The sequence below is a fragment of the Osmerus eperlanus genome, chromosome 19, assembly GCF_963692335.1.
Source record: "Osmerus eperlanus chromosome 19, fOsmEpe2.1, whole genome shotgun sequence".
Taxonomy (NCBI): Eukaryota; Metazoa; Chordata; class Actinopteri; order Osmeriformes; family Osmeridae; genus Osmerus; species Osmerus eperlanus.
In genome coordinates, this window is record NC_085036.1 from 7,209,249 (window position 1) to 7,233,380 (window position 24,132).

At 46.2% G+C, this 24,132-nt stretch overlaps 2 protein-coding genes across 2 annotated transcripts; one reads left to right on the forward strand and one right to left on the reverse strand.

The window, feature by feature from the left end:
* Positions 1 to 289: 289 nt before the first annotated feature.
* dhrs11a (dehydrogenase/reductase 11a) lies at positions 290 to 14,300 on the forward strand. Its single transcript, XM_062485922.1, has 7 exons — positions 290 to 657; positions 11,401 to 11,610; positions 12,363 to 12,457; positions 12,610 to 12,739; positions 12,856 to 12,948; positions 13,076 to 13,141; positions 13,332 to 14,300. Exons 1-7 carry the CDS (start codon positions 526 to 528, stop codon positions 13,371 to 13,373), a joined length of 768 nt encoding a protein of 255 aa, XP_062341906.1. The 5' UTR covers positions 290 to 525; the 3' UTR covers positions 13,374 to 14,300.
* Positions 14,301 to 19,700: 5,400 nt separating this feature from the next.
* Positions 19,701 to 23,888, reverse strand: si:ch211-283g2.1 (sodium- and chloride-dependent GABA transporter ine). The gene is made up of 13 exons (XM_062485295.1): positions 23,727 to 23,888; positions 23,122 to 23,256; positions 22,830 to 23,037; positions 22,084 to 22,216; positions 21,844 to 21,978; positions 21,495 to 21,598; positions 21,269 to 21,393; positions 21,060 to 21,172; positions 20,784 to 20,924; positions 20,600 to 20,699; positions 20,409 to 20,509; positions 20,151 to 20,318; positions 19,701 to 19,986 (listed from the first exon to the last, which is right to left on the reverse strand). The coding sequence occupies exons 1-13, from the start codon at positions 23,851 to 23,853 to the stop codon at positions 19,834 to 19,836; spliced, it is 1,743 nt and encodes a 580-aa protein (XP_062341279.1). The 5' UTR covers positions 23,854 to 23,888; the 3' UTR covers positions 19,701 to 19,833.
* Between the last annotated feature and the right edge of the window lie 244 nt (positions 23,889 to 24,132).

Genomic DNA, 24,132 nt, shown 5'->3' on the forward strand with positions numbered 1-24,132 from the left:
CTGTTAAATATTTTCTACATCTCAAACCTTAATTATACAGTAATAATACCTTTGTGATATATGTTCAACAAACGTTATTTTAATGATATATAGGCTACATTATATTTTTGCCAAACATCCATAAACACGTCATAAATCATCCAAACATTACTAAATGAAGAGATATGTTGTCTTTGCTAAACAGTAATCTGCTCAAGACCATAGGCCCCGGAAAAATGACTGTTTATCACCGCGAGACCTGTATAAATCAAGTGGGAGGTGATGTCAACCAAACACATAACGAAACGGTTGCCATTTAATATTTAATCCCGAGCGCAGGGATTGGGGCTTCCGTATACGGTGTTTTTTCCTGGATGCTGCGAAAGCAGGATTAGGGAGGGCTGAATGGTGCTGCAGCACGCCCCATATAACACTAAGTATAGTGACTAGTTTGGACAGATATACATTCGCCGGTAACCGATTGCTGCCGCTTTCACTGCTACAGGTTTGTAAAAGTATACTGTTTGTCGTTGATAATCCTCCGAGATGGAGCGCTGGAAAGGCAGGGTAGCTCTCGTGACAGGAGCCTCGGTCGGGATTGGAGCGGCTGTTGCACGGGCACTTGTCCAACAAGGCATGAAGGTTGTCGGATGTGCCAGGAACGTGGACAAGATAGAGGTAAGATCATATTAAACTATGCTAAGTGACTAAACTACACTGTACAGTCATACTTGGCAACCAACATTAGCTTGTTCTTAGAGTTGATGGAAGTACACCGCAGATCAATTTGGGATTGTTGGAGAGCTAGCTGTCTTAGCCACCACCTCTAGGCTGCAAGATTACCAGCTAGCTTCCTAGCTAATAAAAACAGTGATTACATCGATGCTCTTCATGCAGATCCCAGTAGGTAGTGTAGGTATATATCCGACCCATGATTCAAAGTGACGAAATAAGGATAAAAGTTTAACGTTTACATTACACCATGAGCTCTCCCAACAAGTACATTTGTATGTAAAATAAATCTTTGTATAAAATATATATTTCCAGGAATCTGTTATAACCCATTCATGCTTTTGTGTACTGGGCTTTTGCACATAGTGCTACATTATCAAATAAAGAAACAGGCTTATTTGTCAACATGACATAGTCACGCACATTTCTTGAATATATACACATAAGATCTGAAAACTGTGGGCCGGCTATTTGTATTATAGTCTTATCTTGATTGTGCAATTGATTTAGCCCTCCCCCCATTTGCTAATCACATGGCCTCCTGTCAATCGTTAACCTCTAGATTTTAGCCCCTGTCCTTGACTTTAGCAAGACTTCACAGCAAGTTAGCCTTCAGAATCAATCAGCAATTACAATATGTCAAACTGGTCCCAGGTTTACTGCAAAGGAGGGCCCAGCTAGCCTCAATTTACAACTTATAGTTTGTCTGCTGAGTAGATCATTACTATTTTCTTTGTCGTAAGGTTAGACTTTTAATATAGAACGGGGAATTTTCTCATTGAAAAGAATGCCCATCATTGGAGTCATGTGTTCACAGAATATATTTCATAAGTAGGCTGTGTACTTGGATGTACTTTTATAAACTCCGCTTTTTATACCAAGCTTTGATTTATACACACGCAAACTTGTTTTGGACAAACATTTGGCCAGCCAAGAGGAAAGATGTTAGATTGTGAGGTTGAAGGAAAAACCTGGCTTTCAACGCCCCCTCTCTGAGACTGCATCAGTTGTAAGAGGCCTTTGAGAGTTGTCTGGGTTAAAACAGAGGGGACAAGGCTGGCATTGTAGCCCCTTGCCATGCTCACTGAGGACTGCAGTAGCAGGGCCAAACCGGGAATACCGAACGTGGGGGTTCGCAAGTGTCCATCACCATGCAATTGTTCTCAACTTCCCCTCGGTGCTCTTTCACAGGAAAAAGGGATGCTTACTCGTAGCCTACCATGTACATATCCCAAAAGTAGTGTGCTCCGTGATGACAGACAAGACATGAAATAGGATAACTTCCATGAATGAAACCATATTGTATGTCATGCTGTAATGTCAAGCAATTTCCTGTACAATAGGAGTTTGAATGAGCTGGAGAGGGAACTTGACAGAAGTGCCTCAAAAAGGAGGGGCAAAATAGGGCCGGCAGTGAGAGACTTGTATAGTCGCCCTGGGCTGCCTGCAGGAATTAAAGAAGGGAGGGAGAGAGAGAGAGAGAGGGAGGGGATGAATTGAAATGGAATGGCAACTTCCAAGAAACCCCAACCAGAAAGCTAGCCAGATTCCAACAAACACTTGTAAAATGTTTGGGGGGGAAAAAAAACCTAGCCTCTTATTTCAAAACCTACAGTAACTAGTGTACCTATACATTTCACATTGAGTATTTGTAATTGTATCCAAAGCAACATACTGTACATAGCTACCACAGATAGGACCAGTTCTACAGCTATATTATTGTCACGCTTAGTTTAGCATAGCATACTATATCCCCCTGTGCTTATTTTGATTCTGTTTCCGGTAGAACAGGTAAAGCATAGTCACCTTGTTCCAGGTGCCCTAACTGTGATTCAATGGCTTACATGGAACATCTGTAACACCTGAACTATCTTGGTGATTAGGCTAGAAATTCATTCAAGTAATTAAAATAAAACATTCGGCAACACCGAGGGTGTAACACAATCCTAAACAAGTTCAGTGACTGAGTCAGATAAATTACTACAATGCCTTTATCTCAGCTGGCCGAAGCCACTACCTGCTTTTATTGTTTTGTACACAGGCGTAGCCCCGAGTGTGTCAGGCTGCATTGTATAACTCTATGGAGGTGGCTGTATGGTTGGCTTTTCAACAGTGTTTCTGTCGGGAGGAGGGGCACTCCAGGGAGAAGGGTGTCTGTCATTTTATCTATGAGTGGCTGTACTTTGGGCTCAGCCAGTTCTCAGAAAATGTCGGTGGTGCATGGCATGAAGCAGGTCCCGCCCCAAGGATCACTGTGTCATCTTTGGATCTGGTGCGAAAAAGGGGAGGGGCGGGGTGGGGAATGGAAAGACGGTTCCCAGTTTGTTTCCCCTCCTCCTCCTACCCCCCCCCCCCCCCCCCCAAAAAAAAGGAAAATTAACATAGACGATCAAACTATTTGCACCGTCATTCCTTTCGAAAATGACCCGTAACAATGCCCCCGATCCCTGCCTTAATACAGTTAATAGTTAAGGTTAGATGATAGCAGTAGTTCATTATCAGATTGGCCTGCTTCAGCCCCCTTCAGTAATGTTTCCCAGTGTTGTGAGAAATATGTGTCCCGGGGGAAAACTTGCTGAGACGAGAGAAGGAGGGAGTGGTGTTTATTGACTCCATAGGTTGTGGAGACATCAGAAGTCGAAAGCCGACCGATGGTGTTAATGGGTAGCAATCTACCAGCTTTTCCTTGTGGAACACTGTCTATAATTCACCCTGGAAGAATGCATTTGACCCGACGGCCAACTTTTATTTAGCTTTTTACAACACCGCAGAGCCCCATAAATCAGGCCATACTTTTTTTTCGATTCCCTTTTGTGATCGTGTCAGTCTGTCAGCAGAGCTTTCGGGCCGGAGCGTGGTCCGGATAATCATTGGTCCTGAGCTAATGCTCGACTTAGCCATCGAGAGCCATGTTCGACAGGATTGTTGAGTCATTGCTTGTCCAGTTGGGTAGGGATTGGCTGGCCTACATTTGAGATTATACAATCGCATTATGCCTCCCCCAAAAATCCATTGACGGCCTCAGAAAAAGTTAATCCATTTACCATTTTGGTCGGGAGTTATCCGAAAAAGTGATGTCACCTTACACAAAGAGATGCACCGGAATCATCGGTGACGGACAAAGTGTCGTTTCTTTGTCTGCGTTTCGAAATAGACACAGCAATGCAGATGCCCTACAATGACTCATGCCAACGGGAATATTAGGATTCTTCACAGGCTTAAGAGTTAAATGTGCGCCCTGGGGGGTGTCGAAACTGTACTCCATCATGACGAGGCTGACACCAAAGAGAGAGTCCTCCTGTTTGGCTCAGCGTTCGTGCGGTGGTAAACGTGCGCCCGGCGGATTGGGAATTCGAGTCCCAACCTCGCGGGCCGGTTCATTGTGTCTGTGAGAGACTGTCACTGTGGTGCCACTGGAGTGACGTGCCGCCACCCCCCCCCCCCCTCCTGCCTTTTTGAGGGGTTCTGGGCCGCCGGCCAGCGCGCTGCTCTCGCCCAGCGAGTCGTTTTCACCCGGCAAGACTTTGAAGTGGGTCAGGCCGGCGTGGGGTGACCACTCTTTTGTATTCCACCTTTCTTAGTCTGTCTCGCTCCCCTTTGCGTATTTTCTCCTTCCACTCTTTCGTATTCTCTCTCTTTCTCTGTCTCTCTTTCTCTCTGTTTTTTCTCCAGTCAGTGTGTTTGCGTTCACTCAGGGGGAAAGGTAATGAAACCATGAAAAAGGTGCTGGCTCTGCTTGTGACCGACCTGCACTGCAGGTATTCCATGTGATGAGTCAATTCTGTCCCAGGCTCATCTGCTCATTACTTATTCATCGACTCTCGTCTGACCCCCCCGGCGCTTTTCCACTGACTTGATTTTCCATTTTGGCCCCTAAGCTGATAAATCACTGCGTCCGTCACCACTTTGCCATATGGAAACTGTTGCTGTGTCAGAGACAATCTCCCATGGCGCTTACTAAGCATCTCTCTCACGCCTTTCACTGTTTTCGGATTGAGTTACCACTCAGCCAAGTTAACCATTATTTGCACAGTAATACAAATCCTTGTGTTGCTGAGCAGTTTTTTTTGTTGTTTTTTTTTTTTTTTTTACATCCCACGCCCCTTCACTGAAACCCTGACAATAGCTGGATCAATGACAAGAGACAACCTGCAGTGGTGCATTATGACACCTCTCCTCCCCCCCTCCCCCAGCCAGCTCCACGTCTAGCTGACCTTCCATAATTACAGCCGTGTGGGCGTGGCTGCGGCTGCAGCGGGCTGCCCGCTCTCCCCCCCCCCCCCACCGGAATCGCAGAGGTCTCGCACGGCAACAACACTCCTGATTGGTGAGAGAGAGAGAGAGAGAGAGAGCGAGAGAGAGAGAGAGCGAGAGAGAGAGAGAGCGAGAGAGAGAGAGAGCGAGAGAGAGAGAGAGAGAGAGAGAGAGGAGGGGGGGATAAGGAGAGACTTCCTGTCTCGTCTCAGCAGGAGGGCTTGTCCGTGTTCACGCTGCGGAGCTGTCTCTGCCGTCACTGCCTGCTTTGTCTCTCTCTCTCTCTGCGCGGCTCGTCCGTCTCACCCCTCGGTGTGCGATGGCCGTGTCCTGTCTTTTATGGCTTGGGCTGACAGTTTATTTATCTATCCTTTTGGAAAACGCTCTCCTTAGGCAGTTCATATGGAAAGGGGAGAGGAAAAAACCACACGCAGGGTTAGAAGAAGCACCCTCGTTCTGCGGAGGCCGTAATCACATGGATGCCTGTGGTTCAGATAGCTGTGCGTCGGACAGACTGAATTAGGCCAGGCTGGATCGTAAACACAAAGACAGGCTTGGTTCACCGAGTTCTCCGTTTCAGGAAGAGGAGGGGGATATGGATGAGGAATAGAAATATAGGCCCTCTAATTGGATTGGTCGGTATAACCGAGGCTAAATCGATGCATTGCATTTGATGCTAAACGCTTCGAGGCTTTCTACCTCCACTGTTGGCAGCTGTGAGCATTGAGTAGAACAGTGGCGTTGAAAAGGCTTCGGAGAATATTCTTTCGTCTCCCGTCTGTAAGGGAGACCACAGTGTTTCTCGTCGTCTTGACTAACAATCCACAATTCAGGGACTTTCTCCACCTAGATGTTCCTCCACCTAAATGTTATTCAAAGGTTCCCTGCAATCAACCCCAGCTTTATTATTCAGTTCTGAGTCAGATGTGTGGCATTCAGAGGGGCAGGGCTGCATGAGGCCCATAACCACTCACGCTCTGCTCTCTGCTTGTCTTGCGTGTTAGCACCAAACACGTGGCATGCTGCACTCCTGCCTGTAGGCAGCTGTGCCCCAGAGAGGATGGAGCCGGGTTGGGACTCCTGTGTAGCGTGCAGGATCCAAGAACCCACTGTTACCTCACACGCTGGTGGTGGTGGAGCATGTTTAAACACGCAAAGGGCCACCGGGGTTCACCGCGACCTTTCCGCGACCTGCCTCTCGAGTCCGTGTTCCGTGGATGCTGAACTGAGAAGGATGGTGTCAGCGCGGTGTCGCGTTTGGTTTGTTTGCCGGGCGGACGCGGCTGCTGTGTGGCAGCTGGGTATCTCTCGCCCGCTCTGGCCAGCGAGGCCCCCCCCCCCCTCGCCCCCTCCCAAGGCTCCTGGTGACGGGCCCAGTGAGAGTGCTTTGTCCCCGGGGGCCCCAGAGGCCCGGCGTGACAGCGGGAGGTGCAGGATGCATGCTTGACACACTTCAAGCCAGCGTCAGCTGCTGATATAACCTGTCACGTGACGCTGAGGAGACGGGGGGTGGGGGTGGGGGGGGGGGAGAGACACTGGTCCTCTTCACCTCCCCTCACCGACCAGGCCCAACGCAACCCTCAACACGTCTCGTCACCAGGAGATAGACCCCACGCCCGAGGAGAACGTCAGGGCAGACCTTTGGATTTGGGGGCAACGTTTCTTTTATTGCCCCAATCTTCCTCTCTAATATATAATCTGCCATATAATCGTAATAGCCTCTTTGTCTTCGAAGGTTCCTCTCTTATCACAGGTCAAGCTCTCTTCCTGTCCCCATTCCTGCTTTGTCTCCGTAGCTCAACAGAGATGCCGCCTCGCCGGATGACCCGGTGTTGCGTCGTCACATCGTCACTGCCAGGCTTTCATGCCAAACATCAGTGGGCTTTCACTTGTCATCAGACGGGACGTTTGACAGTCGGCGCCGCGTTTTGTGTCCAACGTCTCTCAATCGCCGGTCGACGTGGGCCTCTCGGTTCGTGTCCCGGCTTTTGTCGACTCTAGACGTCGAGCGCGTGCGCTTGTCAGAAGGCTGGGTGTGTCAAAGCGGGGGTTGGTTTGAGGGGGTCTTTCTAACAGACAGTGCTGTGTGGAGGAACCAGCAACTATCTAATGGGAACATCGCTATCAGATTGTGTATGGGCAGGCTGAGGTCAAGGCAGATTGGAGGCTGTATAAAAGGATGTATAGCGAAGGAGGAAGCTCGGCCCAGGAAACGAGAACTACGGGAACACACTTTCCATCGAGAACGGTCCAAAGGTTAAGTTGGGAACAGGTCTTTAGTGCCCTATATACCTACCCCCAACTTAACCTTTGGACCGTTCTCGATGGAAAGTGTGTTCCCGTAGTTCTCGTTTCCTGGGCCGAGCTTCCTCCTTCGCTATACATCCTTTTATACAGCCTCCAATCTGCCTTGACCTCAGCCTGCCCATACACAATCTGATAGCGATGTTCACTGTCTATTTGACCCAGAGTTGTACCTGTAATCTTTTTTTTCGTGTTCACGCAAGTGGAAGATTAGATGAGCCGAAAGCTGGCCCAGATGAAATGTGCATTTTTGGAAAAACGTCTCGGCTACATCTCCTAAACCTGAAACATATTGAGACTGTTGCGCTGCGGAGATGGGGGATCTTGTTCCAGTTGGACTTCCTCCGCTGTTACCGCACCCCTCTCATTCAAACACCAGTGTTTCCCCTACCATTATATTAGGGGGATTTTATTTTATTTTATATATAGCGCCAGATTACAAAATAAGTCATTTAAGGTTACCTTTCCTGTAAAACAGGTCTATAGCTTGCCCTTTTATTAAACAAACTAAATGGCCTTATGTTATTTACCTTATTTACACGACGGCATGTCATTTCTGTCTCATGCTCGCCCCCCGCCCGCCGCCGCCCTCCCCCCCTCCAAAAGCTGTAAACCTAGGGGAAACACTGAACACACACTCACTCGCACACGCGCTTGCAAGCCCTTGCTACGCTCATTCTTATCCTCTGTCTTTTTCGTTTCACATTGGCACTTTCCTCATCTCCTTGAATCCTTCCTTCCCCTCCGTCCCTCCCTTTCACCATCCCTCTTTTTGAGCACGACACCGCGGCCTCAGTCATTTAGGATGAAAATCCAGTGTGACGGGCCCGATTGCATCGTGCGTTACAGGTGCTCAGAAGAGGATGGGACAGGAAGGAGTGGGCTCGCGACTGAAATAGATTGCGCTCATGGCAAGACCGTTCAGTCTGAACTCCTTGTCAACGCGCGCGCGACGGCTTGTCTCCAAGAAATGAGCTGTGAGGCACACGAGCCCCCGATGCCTGTGGTGTCTCAGAGCTCTTTCCTGTTAACCTGAGACCAATCTCATTCCGGAACACTCCCTCGCTCATAGCTGCCTCCATCTGGCCTATTGGCTCCCTGCTCACAAACGTCCCAGACGTCTTAACACGGCCATAGGACTTGACCTATTCCAGGGGCAAATCTCCATTTTAACACCCCAGTAAGAACCATGGCAACGGTTCACTGAGTCCTGTTTGAATGCCTAGATGAATATCGTGAATGTGGCGCCGGAGGACAGAGGTAGGCAGTAATGCCTCCTATATAGCTGACCTTACATAAGAGCCCGCTGCAGGGGTTATAGAGACCATGTGTGTGCGTGCCTGCCCGCATGTTTCCGCCCTCGTGTGTGGCATGTCGGTTTGCACACAAGACAATGATCTATACCAAACTGCTTTTTTTTTTTGTTTGTTGCTATACTGTAGGTCACTAACTGGTGCTCGTAGCTAGGCAGCCTGTTTCTGCATCGCTGAGTCCCACTGAGGTTGATTCCACCTGCAGAACGTCGTTCCTCTCTCTCTCTGTGTGTGTCTCTCTCTCTCTCCCTCTCTCTCTCTCTCTCTGTGTGTCTCTCTCTCTCTCTCTCTGTCTCTCTCTGTGTCTCTCTCTCTCCCTGCCCTCACATGTCAGGCCGTACTTATGTAAACTCTGAGAATGTAGCCTGTGGCCTTGAGATGCAGACCTATTTGTGTGCTGGTCTCATACCTGCTCAAGAGGGAATAGACGTCATGTGTTTTCTGAGTGATGACACGTCCAAGACCCCAGTGACACCGGGGTACGGTTTCAGAGAGGACCCACACTGCTAACTCCGGAGGTCAATCTCAATGTCAGTTTTCGTGCGTGGGAGAGGGCAATGGGTCCTTGTTGACATTTACAGATGCCTTTTTCCGGATGTTGCTGTTTGGTTGTAGCATAAAAATCTAATAAAAACTGGATTGCATGGGCTTCATTTTTATGCTATGACCATGACAAAGAAGCACTAGGCCAATATTAAAGTTGAATCTAGTTCCGATGTGAGGCTATTTTGTCATGTTTGTTTAGGGGCTAGGTAAGGGTCTGTGTTTTGTTGTGGATGTTTGTGTGGAGCATGGGCAGCCTAAGCAGCTTTAGGTGCATTGTGTCCGTGCCACAGCATTCCCCCAGTGCCAGGACTGCAGCATTGGCCAGTCTATGACCTCACACACGCAGCCTCTGCCAGCCCCCACACACACGCAGCAAGACTCCCTGTTCCTGGCTCCTGGTCTCAGCCAGTCTCAGCCAGCTCCGTTGCGGCTCGACTCCCAGAGCAATAGTCCATTCTTAGTTCATTCCCTCGCTCTCACAAAGGGCCCGGGCCCGGCCTCCCATTCACACCGGGCCTTTTCTCTGGCCGAGGCTGGGCTTTCTCTTGCTCTGTTTGGCAATACCGACCCATGGCGCCCCTGCCCGCCCCGGTGTCTGCTCCCAGCCTGGTCCCCTGAGGGCTTGGCATGGATGGACGCTGAGGGAGGAAGCGGGCATGTCTTGGATGCTGGACCAGCGACCCTCCTTGAGACTTGCACTCCTCTTGCACTTGAACCATTGCACTGGAAATGAACCATATTAACTGAGAGTTTTTTTTTTGTGTGTTTTTTTGTTGTTGACCCTGATAAAACGACGAGTCAGTGCTTAAACAAGGTTACAAATCACAGAATTACTAATCCCGAATTTTCACTTCACGTAATGCTCTTCTCTGTAGATAATCCTGATTAAACGGTGTTGGGTTAATTCAGTTCAAACCTCTCCGGTTCTGCTGCAGTAGGCAAATTGCAGTACATGGTAGTGAGCCATTCGATTGGTAAGAGAGTGTGTCTCCGTGTGTGTGTGTGTGTGCATGTTTGTTCATGCGCAAAGACACCAGCCCGACTCGGCGGCCCCGTCCTCAGCGGCTGGTCCCGGAGCCCGGCGTAGGTGAGGCAGAGAGATCACTTCCTGTCAGTGACACCCCCCCCCCCCCCCCCTCCCCGTGTGTCTGACTGCAGTCCAGACTGAGCCATCATGTGACGGGCACAGCTGGTCAGCGTGTGGGTGATCTGTGTCGAGTCACAGCAGAGCCCCGGTCCCGGAGACCCCGGATGACCTGGATGTGGTTCAGCCTGCTACAGGATGGAACCAGTCCGGGCTTCAGCAGAGGAGCGAGGCCCTTTGGGGGGGGCGTGATGCGAGGTCGTGACTGTTATTTCCTAGGCTTTCATAGTTCACGTCAGACATGATGTATTGTGATTGAGGCTCGTCGGGCAAGGAAGTCTGCCTGACACCAGCATTGCTTGTTATGGCCTAATGCTGTACTTAACTGTTAGAACAGTGCTGGCTTTGCTTGTGTCTGTGGTGAATGTAAAAATTGAAACTGTAATGTGTTTTTATGATTTAAACAACATTACAAATGGAGTGCCAAGTAAGGGCAGGTCTGCACTAGCCATCCATCCTATTATGGGCTGTTTCCATTATTGATTTGCAGCCGCATCTCTTTTCAGCTAGATCTATCCGTGAATGGGAAGGGCCAGTTTGTTTTCCCCCTCCTAACTTGTAAAATCACCCTGATCCTGGACTGTTCTGTGACACACTTCCATTGAAGGCAGACTCATTTACCCTCCATGCCAAATGAAAAGGCTTTGCCTACGTTCGTTTTTTTACTTGCCAGGTGTGAACCTTTTCCTGTGAAAAAAACAGATTGCAGTCGTTCTCGGAAGACTCAAAGTTCAAGTCGCGAGTCGTTGCGAAGTTGCCGGTTGCGCACGTCTTTAAAAAGACGTGCGTTAAACGTGCCCCGAACTGAGGAGAACCCAAGAATCCCAGCTGGCACCTGGAACACCCACCTCAGTTTACGACAGGACCCTTCCTCAACCAGACCTCCAGACAAACAAGTGTTTTTGTTGTGTTCCTCAGACAAACAAGTGTGTTTTTTTGAGTTCCTCAGACAAACGTGTGTTTTTCCTCAGACAAACGTGTGTTTTTGTTTTGTTCCTTAGACAAACAAGTGTGTTTTTGTTGTGTTCCTCAGACAAACCAGGGTGTTTTTGTTGTGTTCCTCAGACAAACAAGTGTGTTTTTCCTCAGACAAAAGTGTGTTTTTCCTGTCTTCCTCTGTGTGTGCAGAAGCTAGCAGCTGAGTGCCAGAGTGCGGGCTACAGCGGCACGCTCATCCCCTACAAGTGCGACCTGTCCAACGAGGAGGAGATCCTGTCCATGTTCTCGGCCATCAAGACGCTGCACCTGGGCGTGGACGTGTGCATCAACAACGCGGGCCTGGCTCACGACGAGCCCCTGCTCAGCGGCAAGACCGACGGCTGGAGGAACATGATCGATGTGAGCTTGCGACGCGCACGCGCGCACACACAATGTCAATGTTGTCCTTTTTTCGCGGGTACCGTACGCCCTCTCTCTTTCACTCACACACACACAGTAATGTCAATGTTGTCCTTTTTAGTGGCAACCATTCTCTCACACACACACACACACAGTGGAGCTGTTTCATTGGCCGTGAGACGAGGCTTGGTACGGTGCACAGAGGCCCACTCTAGGCATCCTGGATTTGGGCCCTTCCATTGTTTAATGTCCCTTTTAACAGTTTGATTCATTACTTTTGACCCATTCGAGACCACGCCTCCCCCCCCCCCCCCCCCCGCTCAAAAAATCCATCCCTCGCTAGTTGGAACATGTCTAACGCCTCTCCATCTATTGCCATGGAGGCCAATATGAATGTGTTCGCGGGTGTATTTTTAGCCTGAGTAATCTGCACACTGACCTTGTTCAGTTCCCCACCTCCACCTAGCCGCCGTTAGGCTTTAACCTGCCGCCTTTGAAAGTCACTGTGGGAGAGGTGAGAAGGTAGAGGAGATTGTCAGACTCTACTGTTGACACTGCTCTCGTTCGTTCTTTAGCCTCGTCATTCACACTCTATCACAAGAACAGGCAAAATAGCTGTTCCTCGTTCATTTGGAACAGACGCGGAATGTGGTCGTCCGGCGAGGCTCCATATTGAACTCTCCCGTTCGCCGTTATCTGCGCGTCATCGAATGCCGGCGGTGCTGATCTGTGCTCCTCGTCCCCCTCTCCAGGTGAACGTCCTAGCCCTGTCCATCTGCACGCGCGAGGCCTACCAGTCTATGAAGGAGAGGAACGTCGACGACGGGCACATCATCAACATTAATAGGTATCGAGATCAGAAACACTGTGATACCCGGTGTAGAGCGGAAGGCGGGTTTCGAATACCAGCGATACCGTGGACCTATCGCAGTTTTAGTTTTATCTTCGTCTCCCATGCAATGTCTTATCTCTCTCCCTCCCTCTCTCTGTCTACCTTAGTATGGGTGGACACAGGATGGTACCAAGTGCGGACGAGCACTTCTACTGTGCCACCAAGTATGCTGTGACGGCTCTAACCGAGGGACTACGGCAAGAGCTACGTGAAGCAAAGACCCACATCAGAGCCACTGTCAGTGCCAATTCTTGTGTCTGCATGTGTGCCGTGTGGGCGTATCGCGTGGGTGTGTGTGTGTTTGTGTAAACAAAGATAACTAACTTGTTTCCGTCGGAACTCCTTTTTCGCAGAGTATATCTCCCGGAATAGTGGAGACTGAGTTTGCATTTCGGCACCACAACAGCGACCCGGAGAAGGCGGCAGCAGTGTACGAGAGTATAAAAGTACGTTTGACGCAGGGGCCCCGGCACGAGCTGATTTTTTTCTCCCCTAAACACGAATGCTTACGAGTTGACAATCGGTGACGGTTCCTTCTCCGCCGCCCCCCCCTCTCCCTCTCTCTCTCCACAGTGTTTAAAAGCAGAAGACATAGCCAGCGCGGTCACATACGTCCTCAGCGCATCTCCTCATGTGCAGGCGAGTCATGCTCCCAGTCCCCTCTGTCAACATTTGCCTCTCCGAGTCAACACGTAATTCGGGAGCCAAGCTTATTGTTACAATGGCACCCGGTCAATAGGATTGGAACCAAAAACCTGATGAGTTTTAGGACCATGCGCAGAACCTCTGTTTGTTAAACCCCTCCCCCCCCCCTTTGTGTGCGTTGCAGATCGGCGATGTGCAGATGAGGCCGGTGGAACAGGTGTCTTAGCAACGGAGCAAGAAGCAGTCGGTGGTGCACACAGAAGCAGCAGAAACGGTGTCTCCCTAGCGACCCCTGCTGGGCAACAAGAAGAAAAACGACAACTAGAGTTGGACTGCCTGTGGAGGAATGTGGATGAGGGGGATCTGTGTACAGATGTGTGTGTGTGTGTGTGTGTGCGTGTGAGTGTGTGTGTGTGGGGGAGGGTTCCCAGGTGTGACGAAAGGGGGAGGGAGGGCACTTCTTAACCACTACTCAATTACTACTGAGTGCTGCAACATGATCTTCGGTGTACTTGCTCAGCCTTGTTCAAACGATGCAACTGCAAACCAGGAGAGGGGGGGGGGGGGGAGAGTTACTCCTGTACCTTGCGGTCATCTACACGACCGTCACCTCAGAGGGAAGAGGACGCCATCATTTACTTGTCTTTTTTTTTCTTTTCTTTGGTAGGTCATATGACATATCTGTTTGTAATGAGAGAACACTGTTGTTCATAAATTCTTTATTTTAAATATATATAAACGTATTTTAATGATGATTACATAGGTGGGATGTGGTTTAATACACTGTACCCTGACTAATAGATAATGCTCAATCCATTCTACCATCTGTACTTAAGTTTTAACACTTTGGGTTGGCATGGGTCAGGTTTACGAAATGTTTTTTCAAAACCCACATCAACCACCAATTCAGTACGTATGAGGGGACAGCCACAAGCACGATTCTGTAATCCCTTCCCTGTCAAGCAAATGTATTCCCCCCACTCCATAAAAATATCCTTTGTGATTTTAAACGGCTTTGTACTTTAGAAAGGGTATGAATCCAACACTCGCATCCTGTGTAGAGGTGACTAACTCTTGAGTGCACTTGTATACTCTCCCCAAGTGTGTACTTACATGATAAAGTAGATATTTCTCAATAAATGAATACGAATTGCCACTGTGTCATTCTTAGTGACCTCCCCTGATGTTCTGGGTCTTGAGTGGTACACTTGTTTGGTGTTGTTCACCTTATCACGCTTCTGTGATGACACAAACGAAACACACCCATTGGACTTTGAGCAACTCGGTTTGTGCTGCCTTCGGGTCACATGACCCAAAGGTTCACAACGAACCATCGTTGTATTTACCCAATTTTACCCAATACAAAAACAATGAATAGGATTTTCTTTTAACCTTCGCAATGTGGGGGGTCTGAGACAGCTCGACGGTTAAAAGAAAATTCCTCACTTTGTTTTTGTATGCAGTAAAGTTGTCGCAATACGACGGTGAGTCACAATGACTGATGGGTCAGAATGACCAGAAGATAACACAAGGGTTAATCTTCGTTACCACTTTGCGACACCATGATATTTTGCTTGTCATCCTTCCCAGTCCAAAAAAAAACGTGTAAAAATGCTGCCCTTTTTTATTGACAATAATTGTGTGATCGTCGTGTGATTTACAGAAAGCTGTTGGTCAGATTACGGTATAAGATAAGCGTGGCGTCAAGTGCCGCAGTGTAGATTGTTGTGTATTGGTCAAAACAGACTTTGATCTCGCCAACAGCCCAAGTTTGGTGACAGAATTTGCTCCACGATACACACATGCCATGTTACAGTTGGATCATATGAAAACCAGCTACTGTATAACCACACAGGAGAATAAAAAGTAAAACATGAATAACATGTTTTCATGTTTACAGCACACAAAGTATGGTGTATTCATTACTGTTTCTCTCTCGAATTTAGTTAGTTGTTGCTTCGTTCAACCTTTCAAACTGGTGTTTGTCAGTACTGTGGTTTGTATTAAAATTATAAATACATACTGTAGAAGCATGCCAAAACATAAAAGAATTTTAAAAAAAAATCAATACAAGTGTTATCCACGAGGTGGTGCTCTATAGACATGAGATGAATCACCAGAAAGAACAAAAGCAACTAGAGAGGGTACAATTTCTGGGGAAATTGTAGGGTGTTCTTGCTTGCGTCGGTTGCACAGGGGTCCGTTTTTGAATGACATTTTTACAACTGATTTCTGTATATTTTATATGAAAATGCATGCTTATTATTTATAAAGATGACATAGATTTAAAAGCATTTTTTTTGCTGCTCATTTACAACTGAAAATACGAGTGAAGTGTAGAATGAAATGGATGTCTTCTAATTTCTCCTGCAAGAGGCAGCCTCATCGTTGAATCAAAACGAATACATTTGGCAGACCGGTGTACAAATTGACCTAATCTCTATGACTTAAACGTCCTTTTAAGTTTCCCCCTTCTCGTGATATTTTCATGCATTTAGCTTACTCATTGCATTCATTCATTAATAAAGAACCCCCTTTGAAGATTATTCTACGACGTTACCCGGCAGTAGAAGATGGAATCGCGATTCAAACAGTACCATCTGCTAACTGAAAATATGCCCCCCAAAACGTAAATAAGCTTGACATTTATTTAGTGGAAAATCGCTCATTCATAAAAAGCTCACTGGTAGCGATCATTGTAAGGTAACAACGCAAAATGCGATATAGCCCTGTGTGGAGAAGCTGCCCCGGTAAATTGTACTACTACGGTACAGTACTAGACTACTGCTGTGTTCGTCTTGGTAGCGATTGCGTTGGTTGAATTGGATTTAACATTCCGTTGTACGGTTTAAGCTGAAATTAATTATTTTCATGAACAGATTGACAACGTTTAGGCTGTGGCAATGAAGTTCAGGTTAGTAGTTACTGTAGATAGACTTTTGATTTAAGTAAGGGGAGTGCCGAACATGTTCTGTCGCCGTTTGACTTCCTAAACAGCTGTGTAAGTTAGATGTTTTTGTCGGGTCTCGCGTAAGCTACAGCGTTGCAGTGAGCTACACTGGTTTGAAACCACAGGTAATGGTAATTTCACCAACAAATCGTTTACTAATGTCAGAATAAATCCTACAACGAAAATGTATATGTGAGGAATGTTTATTTTAACGATTGAAAACAGATACATCATAGACCACTGTAGTATGTGTTGCCCGGGCAACAGAGGCTAATGTCATGATGCTAATATTTCAGTGAAATAGTAGACTACCGTTTCCGAAAGTAGATGTGGGCTTACTTCCTAATAATATCAGCTAATATTGTACATTACACATCACAATTGTGTGTCATATCACAAAGTAAAATGAGTAAATAGTTATCACCCTGGCCTCTTTGCTTGTGGCGTTCCTGCAGCTGCCTTGCAGTAAAGCTATAGTTAGCCTAGCTATCCCCCAAGTTAACAGATGCAAAACGAATGTTCTGCTACAGGTAGTCACGCGTGTTTTCGTGACGTTAGTGACGTAGTGACGTTAGTAACGTCAGTGACTGTGGCTAGCAAATTAGCCACCGTTAGCTTCACTTTTCGCCACAAAAACTTAACTTAAGCCCAAACCATGCAACGGAACGTAAATTCCAATAGAAGCAACGCAATCGCTACCAAGACGAACCTTTTGACACCGCCGTTGTGTATGTAGGCAAAATATTGACTGAGTTTTAGGGGGGCGAAAATAAATAATAAACTAGAAAAGGCTGTTCCTGCGAAACAGCAGTGAGAATGCTGAAAACCTGAATGGGGATAGCTGACCATGCTAAAAAAGCTGAAAATAGTGAAAATTTAGTAGAAAGTTATAAGCTGAAGCTTCAAAGCAACCGAAAGGTATTTTTGAAAGGGGCTGGAGCAGCATTCCAACAATGATTTGAAAGGATTTACCATTACTTTTAAAGGGAGAATAATTTGCACAAAAACCTTTATATTTTAAAAAGTATAAAAGTGAGAAATGAGAAAATACCCGCAAGCTGAAATGAATTTCAAAAATGTGTGAGTGACACAAAAGAGGCAGTGTGGAAGCTGAACTGCATCATCTGCATCATCTTAACAAAGCTAAGAGCTAAAATAGCCTACAATGCGGGAGAAGCTGAAAGCTGAACTGTTAAACAGAAGAAGTAGGCTAGCTAGTCGGAACAAGAATATTATCGTTTTAACAGCTGAAAATATAGTTGGGATAGTAATAGCAGTAGCAGATGTAGCCTACCATTGAGTGCGTTTACTCGGCTTTCTTAGTAGGATTCAATGTGTTGATGGAATGAAACATACAGCAGTAGAGCCGATACAGGAAGACACGGCGACACTTTGTTGCAGAAGGATGATGGTGCAAGTTTTGTCCGTGGAGCATACAACGATTAATAAAAAAGAATCATGTAGACGCGTTTATTGAGTAATCGCATAACTAATTACACATGTAAACGGAGTAATCGTATTATTGGCATAAACCGACAATTGCTAGTAATCGTGTTTCTCATGGTCAAGTAAACGTACCAATCACCTGTGTGAGAGACTGAGTGGTGCGTGTCTGTCGTTACGGTGATGGTGCAGCTATGATTGCTAACGCGCTGAGGGCAGAGAGAATAACTAATGTAGCTAGAATCCACACCTCAAACAAGATAACCTAGACGCAAAACTGTACGTCCAATCCAAAATATAAGGATATTTTCCGAGACCCAAGACTCTGCCGAAACCAGAGATATTCTTTATATGTCTGTGCAGTCAGAAATACGACTCTACCTGCAGTTTCAAAAACGTGTTCCTTTTGCTTTCCTGGTGCTTGTTTGTTTGGTTGCCACGGTGATGGCGCAGCTGTGATAGCTAACGAGCTAGGCAGAGAGAAAAAAGAACATTTACCTAGCATCCACACCTCAAACAAGTTGACCTAGACGCAAAACTATACGTCCAATCCAAAATATAAGGATATTTTCCGAGACCCAAGACTCTGCCGAAACCAGAGATGTCCTTTATATGTCTGTGCGGTCAGAAATACGACTCTATCCCCAGTTTCAAAATCTTGTTCCTTCTTGCTTTCTCTGACTTATTTTACTCACCTCTCCATTGAAGTTAGTGAGAGAATTTGAAAGGCTGCTCTCGCTTCAAGGCTCATAGCTGAAAATCTGTAAATGTGAGCTCTTTAGTAGTTACATTGGCTGAAAGAGGACCATTTTTCCTACATTTTAAGGTATAACTTGTTTCTGTAAGTTAAACTATATGAACGTTAGAGGAATTTGTTTGACAAATTAGTTGAATATCAGAAAAAGAGCAGCAAGCAGAGTGTGCAACTCTGCTTGCTGCTCATTCATAAAAATCAAGAAGGAGCAAACATTTTAATGTATTTCAAACTGTCATAATTCAAAATTGGCTGAACATTTGAAAAAGCTGAATCATTTGGGAATAGCTGAATGTCTTGTGAACATTTTAAAGGTTGAATGGTGTCTCTAGCTGAAAGTAAGCTGAAGTAGTTACGTTTGAAAGAGGAGGAAGCTTTTTAATGATTTTAAAAGATTTACCATTACTTTTAATGGGAGAATAATTTGCACAAAAACCTTAATGTCTTAAAAAGTATAAAAGTGAGAAATACCAAAAGTCATAGCCATCATCTCCTGAAGGAGCTGAACGTTTTGATACAAAAGTTGTAGGAATCGGTTAAAGTATGCAGAACGAGTTAAAGGCCAAAAAACGGCGGAAGAACTGAAGTTGAAAAGCAATAGTGAGAATGCTTAACAGCATTCTCACAATAATAAATAAATATATATGTGAGAGAACAAAGGTTGTGCTCTCGCCGAAGGCTTGAGCACACCCAATAAGTCTGCTCCCAGTTATTGACTGCAGTCGATTCAGTCTATTCGAAAAGTATTGTACACTATCTTCTGATGTGAAATAAACACACCAAAATCCATGACAGTGCAACATGAACACATTTCTATGTCTACCTACTGCTCCTCAGTCCCCCCTCCCCACAATGAAATAATAGATAATAAACACAGATCCAATATTCTAAGTATTTTATTCTAATAATTTGTTTAGATATAATTGCAAAGAAATCCAAGTCCAACATGGACTATAATCCATCAGAATCAGTGAACTGGCAGCAGACTTAGCAGTGGAGCCATCAATTGGCCAAGAACAGTGGTGATGGGGATATATACAACTCAGGGGTTAGAGCGAAAGGCTGCAGATCAGGAGGTCAAAGGTTCAAATCTCCCCCACTGTAAGTCACTTTGGATAAAAGCATCTGCAAAATGAATATATTTTAACCCTCGTGCTGCCTTCGGGTCACATGACCCAAAGGTTCATAACGAACCATCGTTGTGTTTACCCAATTTTACCCAATACAAAAACAAATACAAATAATTTTCTTTTAACCATTCCAATGTGGGGGGTCTGACACAGCCCGACAGTTAAAAGAAAATGCTTCACTTTGTTTTTGTATGAGGTAAATTTGTCGCAATACGACGGTGGGTCACAATGACTGATGGGTCAGAATGACCCGAAGATAACACAAGGGTTAAGAAGAGAATTCAACCGGAAGGCCATTTCCACAGTGCCCATGAGGACACCTAGACCATAATCTGTTGCCATGGCAGTGAGTGTCAAGTGTGTCATGGTCCCAGGCACAGAGGCCTGTAAGATGCCAGCTGAGGGGCTGTCAGAGATTAGTCTGGATGGAAGGCTTCTCGGGGATAGGGATAATGGAACTCATGATGGCTACGTTTGGGTACGTCTCCCCTGCACTCTCCAGGTAGTGAGGCATATCCGACTTCTCGTGGAGCGCAAAGGGCGTTATTGAACTTTTCAATCTCTGGTGTGGGGAAAGACAAGCGCATCGTCAGACAGCTGGTGTTCTCTCAGTAAATGAATCATTTATCTCCTGTTAATGTTTAAATGTTCGATCCGTGAGTTTATGGAAATAAAGAGATGAGACATTGAAAGAGTGGCAGACACGGAGGCCGTGGACTATTTTACCTGCATGAAGGAGCCCGGAAGGACCCACAGAGTGTGAATAGCTCCAAGAGGAATCCAGATGATAGACGCCATGGCAATGACCCAGCCAATCCCCTGAGCCCATGGTGGGTACACGTAGCCCTCATAGCGGGCAGGTTTAAACTGGATGATGGAGAAAATCAGGATCACCTGTTGAAAACCAAGAGGATTCAAGGGGGTTTTAAGCAGGCAATGTCACCTTTTGCTAGTTGCTAGTCAAATGTTGATAGGATGACTCACCGTAACCAGAAGAGGAGAAACCACTGTCCAGCACACTTTGAAGAAGATGTTGGGTTTATTTCCAGTCATCTCCTCTAAATTGTCAGAAAGTCTCTTCACCCCTTCAAGAATACACAATAACCGTGTTTTTTTCTCCGCCTCCAAATTCCTTTGGGTCATACATTTCCATGGAGACACATGGCAGCTCTTACCATATATCCAGCAGGTAGCCACGACCTCGAAAAAGGCGAGGAACATGATGGACACTATGGCTGTGTAGTGGTCCATCAGCTGGAAGACATAGATCCCCACCTGCACAGACAGACCCTTCAGCATGTAGATGGATGCAGCTATGGTAATGATAGGGTGCCGTACACAGTGGTCGGTTATGTGTACCTGCATGACATGAGGGATCCCCAGGAGGAAGGCAGTAAAGCAGACCACTAGAACCAGCAGCTCCTTCTGCCTGAGGTATTTCATCAGGGACTGGCCAAAACCATCCATCAGACTGGTCACCATGACCTCCACCATGGCAAACTGGCAAATAACCACAACATCCCTCTTGAATTAAGACTTTTGATGAGGATGTTTTGTACCTGTGACTTATTCTGCAGGACAGGTCTTTTACAAATCTGAACGCGAAAGGTCATTAAGTTCGAGTGAGTTCCACACCTGGCTGTCCAACCCAAGGCACAACAGCATGAAGAAAAACAGGCTAGCCCAGAGTGGAGCCACTGGCATCGTCAGAAAGGCTTGTGGGTAAACCACAAACACCAGCCCTGGTCCTAGAAGCCCGAACATGGACAAGGTAAAAAAAAAAAGCACTGTTAAGTCAAAGGTCTTCAGAGTCATCTGAGATTTTGAATCTGTGACTAACTCACCATCCACGGCCAATTCGCTGACTGGTACGTTCTGTAGAAAAGACATGTAGCCAAAGGCTGAGAAAATAACAAAGCCTGCAAGTATGCTGGTCAGCGAGTTGGTAATGGCTATAGCTAGGGTATCTCTGTGGTGAGAGAGCACAGTGTTACTAATGTCAAAGTAGCTTCTTCACACATCAAAATCACGGCAAGAAGGATCATTGCGGAAGTGATTGTAGCGGCTTACTTTAAGATATTGTTGTTGAAGGAGTTGTAGCTAGACATGGCCATGAGAGAGCCGAAGCCTATTCCTATGGAGTTGAAGATCTGGGCAGCAGCGTTAACCCACACCTGAAACACAACAACAGCTTTCCATACTACCAATGTATATGGGATATCACCGCTTACCATACCTCTTACAGCTCGACAGTTACTTCATCTAACTCCTCATCACACAACGACACGTCTACATCCTTAACTGCTTCATCACTCTTGCCCCTTCACCCACATATACTCTACACTTCCAATTGTTGCCTCTCCCTCCCTCCATCCACTTCTCTGTCCATTCTTTTGTGGCCTATTACTTCCTGTTTTACCTCCACAGACTTCAGCTTTTCCCACTCAGGCACGATGAAGAAGAGGATGCCATCCATTGCTCCAGGAAGCTGGACGTTGTTTATTAACAGAGCCACCAGGATGACATACGGAAAAAGTGCTGTGAAGTACACCACCTGGACACACACACACACATACCCACACAGATATGTTCTAGATATTTATATACTACACAAATGAGTGTGAGGCTCTTCTCTTGGCAATTCTCTTTCTCTCCTTACCTTGCCAGTTGACTTGACCCCCTTGAAGATGCAGAGGTAGATGAGGATCCAGGACAGCAGAAGGAGAAGGAAGAGTTCCCATCTCATTGTCCCCGTCTCCTCCACCCCCCCGGTCAGCTGCAGCATCCTGTAGCTACAGCGAAGCACAAGGTCTCTGGTTAATCCTCAGGGCCCTTTCGACACACACAGGGAGCGTGAAGCTCTTTTCAGTCTTCTTCAAATTAGAAACAATCAAGATCGTGAAGCTGCTTCTCTGGTTCCACACAATCTTGTTCTAATTCAAATTTAGTTATCATGTTATGGACCTTGAACCTGGAAAAAAAGGGTCACCATTGGACCGTGAGTGATTTTACAATCATTTTTGTTGTCAAGAGAATGGCATGAGGCAAATGTGATGTCATGATTGATTTGAAAAAAACACAGAACAGCATTTAGAAAGCATTTTGGATCTGCTGACTCTGACTGACCTCATATAAAGACAATCCTACCAACCGTTCCCAAAATTCGAATTCATTATAATGAATCATGCAAGTATGCAGTGTCCTGTCTTCCTGCAAATAATTAACAGCAGAGTTGATCCTGCATTCCAGGAAATCCAGTTTCTGCCCTCTATGTCCTCTTGATTGAAGCATCTCTATTCTTCCTACCACAACTAGCCAGGTTCCCATTCTGTGTCTGAAGTTATTTTATATTTGTCCATAATGTTGGACAGTGATGATATCCAGGCGGGCCTCAGTGAGACCTACTTGAAAAACTGCTGGCTGGCAGTGGAAGATTGTGAGCTAGAGTTGGACGCTTGGTCAGTACAGTTGTCCAAGTTCCAGGTGTTGTTGCAGTTCTGCCAGGGTAGTGGGCTCTGGAAGGAACTGAAGAGGTAGTACAGGGCCCAGGTGATGATGATGTTGTAGTATGTACACATGATGAAGGAGATGGCAACCGTCGCCAGGCCCACTCCTGAAGGTAAACAACACCATGTACTATAACTTCTCTTTACAGTACAGAGGTGATGTAAATTCTTTGTGACTACCAGCCATGTACCTTTGAACAGCGGGCAGACTTTAGCCATGGCTTGAACAGGCCCTCTCCTCATGTACTGTCCCACAGTCAACTCAATGTAGAGCAGAGGAATCCCTAGAAGCACCAGCATCAGCAGGTAGGGGACCAGGAACGCACCTTACAGCAAAGATCACAAACAAGGTCACTAATGAACATCTACAGGAAAGGTTACACAAATCGAGATACAAACTATTTGTCTGTGGGCCACCGCCGTAACATTTCACAGAGAAAACGTGTGAGTTATCCCACAGACAGCGTCCCCAGTCACCTCACGTAAAAGAGAACCAAGCTTTAAGGATGTTTCCAACACACTCAGCTACCACCACTCACATGTGGAGCTCATTCCGTTTTACAATCAACAGGTGTGTAAGGGGACTGTAAACTGGAAATTGAACTTGTTCTTCCAAAAATGGCGCACAAAATGTTCACAGATAAAACACGAAGCAGCACAAGATATGGTACCCATATACTGAACACATAATTCTCTTTAACATGTTTTTTTTGTTGCATATTTTGCAAATGATAATGAATGCATGGTATATAGACTTATTACAGAGCCCTTCAGTCTCTTTAAGAACTTGTCTCACCTCCTCCACTTCTGTAACACAGGTAAGGGAACCTCCAGACGTTGCCCAGGCCTACAGCACAGCCTATCCCAGCCAGGGTGAACTCTATCTGCCTGCTCCATGTCGGCCTGCTTGGATCCTGGTCCATTTTCAGTACTCCCTGGGTTTCCTTGGCTGCTTGTCTGAGGCCACGCTTCTTAGGAAGGTTGGTTCAAATATATAAATGAAACGTGGTCATATAATCACTGTTTATGATCATTAATGATTACCTAAGCACGAGGAGATGATTATGCAGGAGTTCAGAAGTTAACACTTAGGCAACAACTAGTTTGTCGGATGTTTAGTCCTTCTGTTTGGTATTTGAAGATCTATATTACTCTCTAAAATCACACAATATTGCAACGAAGTGTATAGACTTTAGGTGTTC

Excerpts from the sequence above, each read along its gene's own strand:
- dhrs11a (XM_062485922.1), top strand. The coding sequence starts at position 526 with ATGGAGCGCTGGAAAGGCAGGGTAGCTCTCGTGACAGGAGCCTCGGTC. Across the intron at positions 12,458-12,609 it reads CACATCATCAACATTAATAG|TATGGGTGGACACAGGATGG; the intron begins GTATCGAGATCA and ends TGTCTACCTTAG. Across the intron at positions 12,949-13,075 it reads CAGTGTACGAGAGTATAAAA|TGTTTAAAAGCAGAAGACAT; the intron begins GTACGTTTGACG and ends CTCTCTCCACAG.
- si:ch211-283g2.1 (XM_062485295.1), bottom strand. The coding sequence starts at position 23,853 with ATGGACCAGGATCCAAGCAGGCCGACATGGAGCAGGCAGATAGAGTTC. Across the intron at positions 21,599-21,843 it reads AAAAGCTGAAGTCTGTGGAG|GTGTGGGTTAACGCTGCTGC; the intron begins GTAAAACAGGAA and ends GTTGTGTTTCAG. Across the intron at positions 20,700-20,783 it reads GGATCCCTCATGTCATGCAG|GTGGGGATCTATGTCTTCCA; the intron begins GTACACATAACC and ends CTGTCTGTGCAG.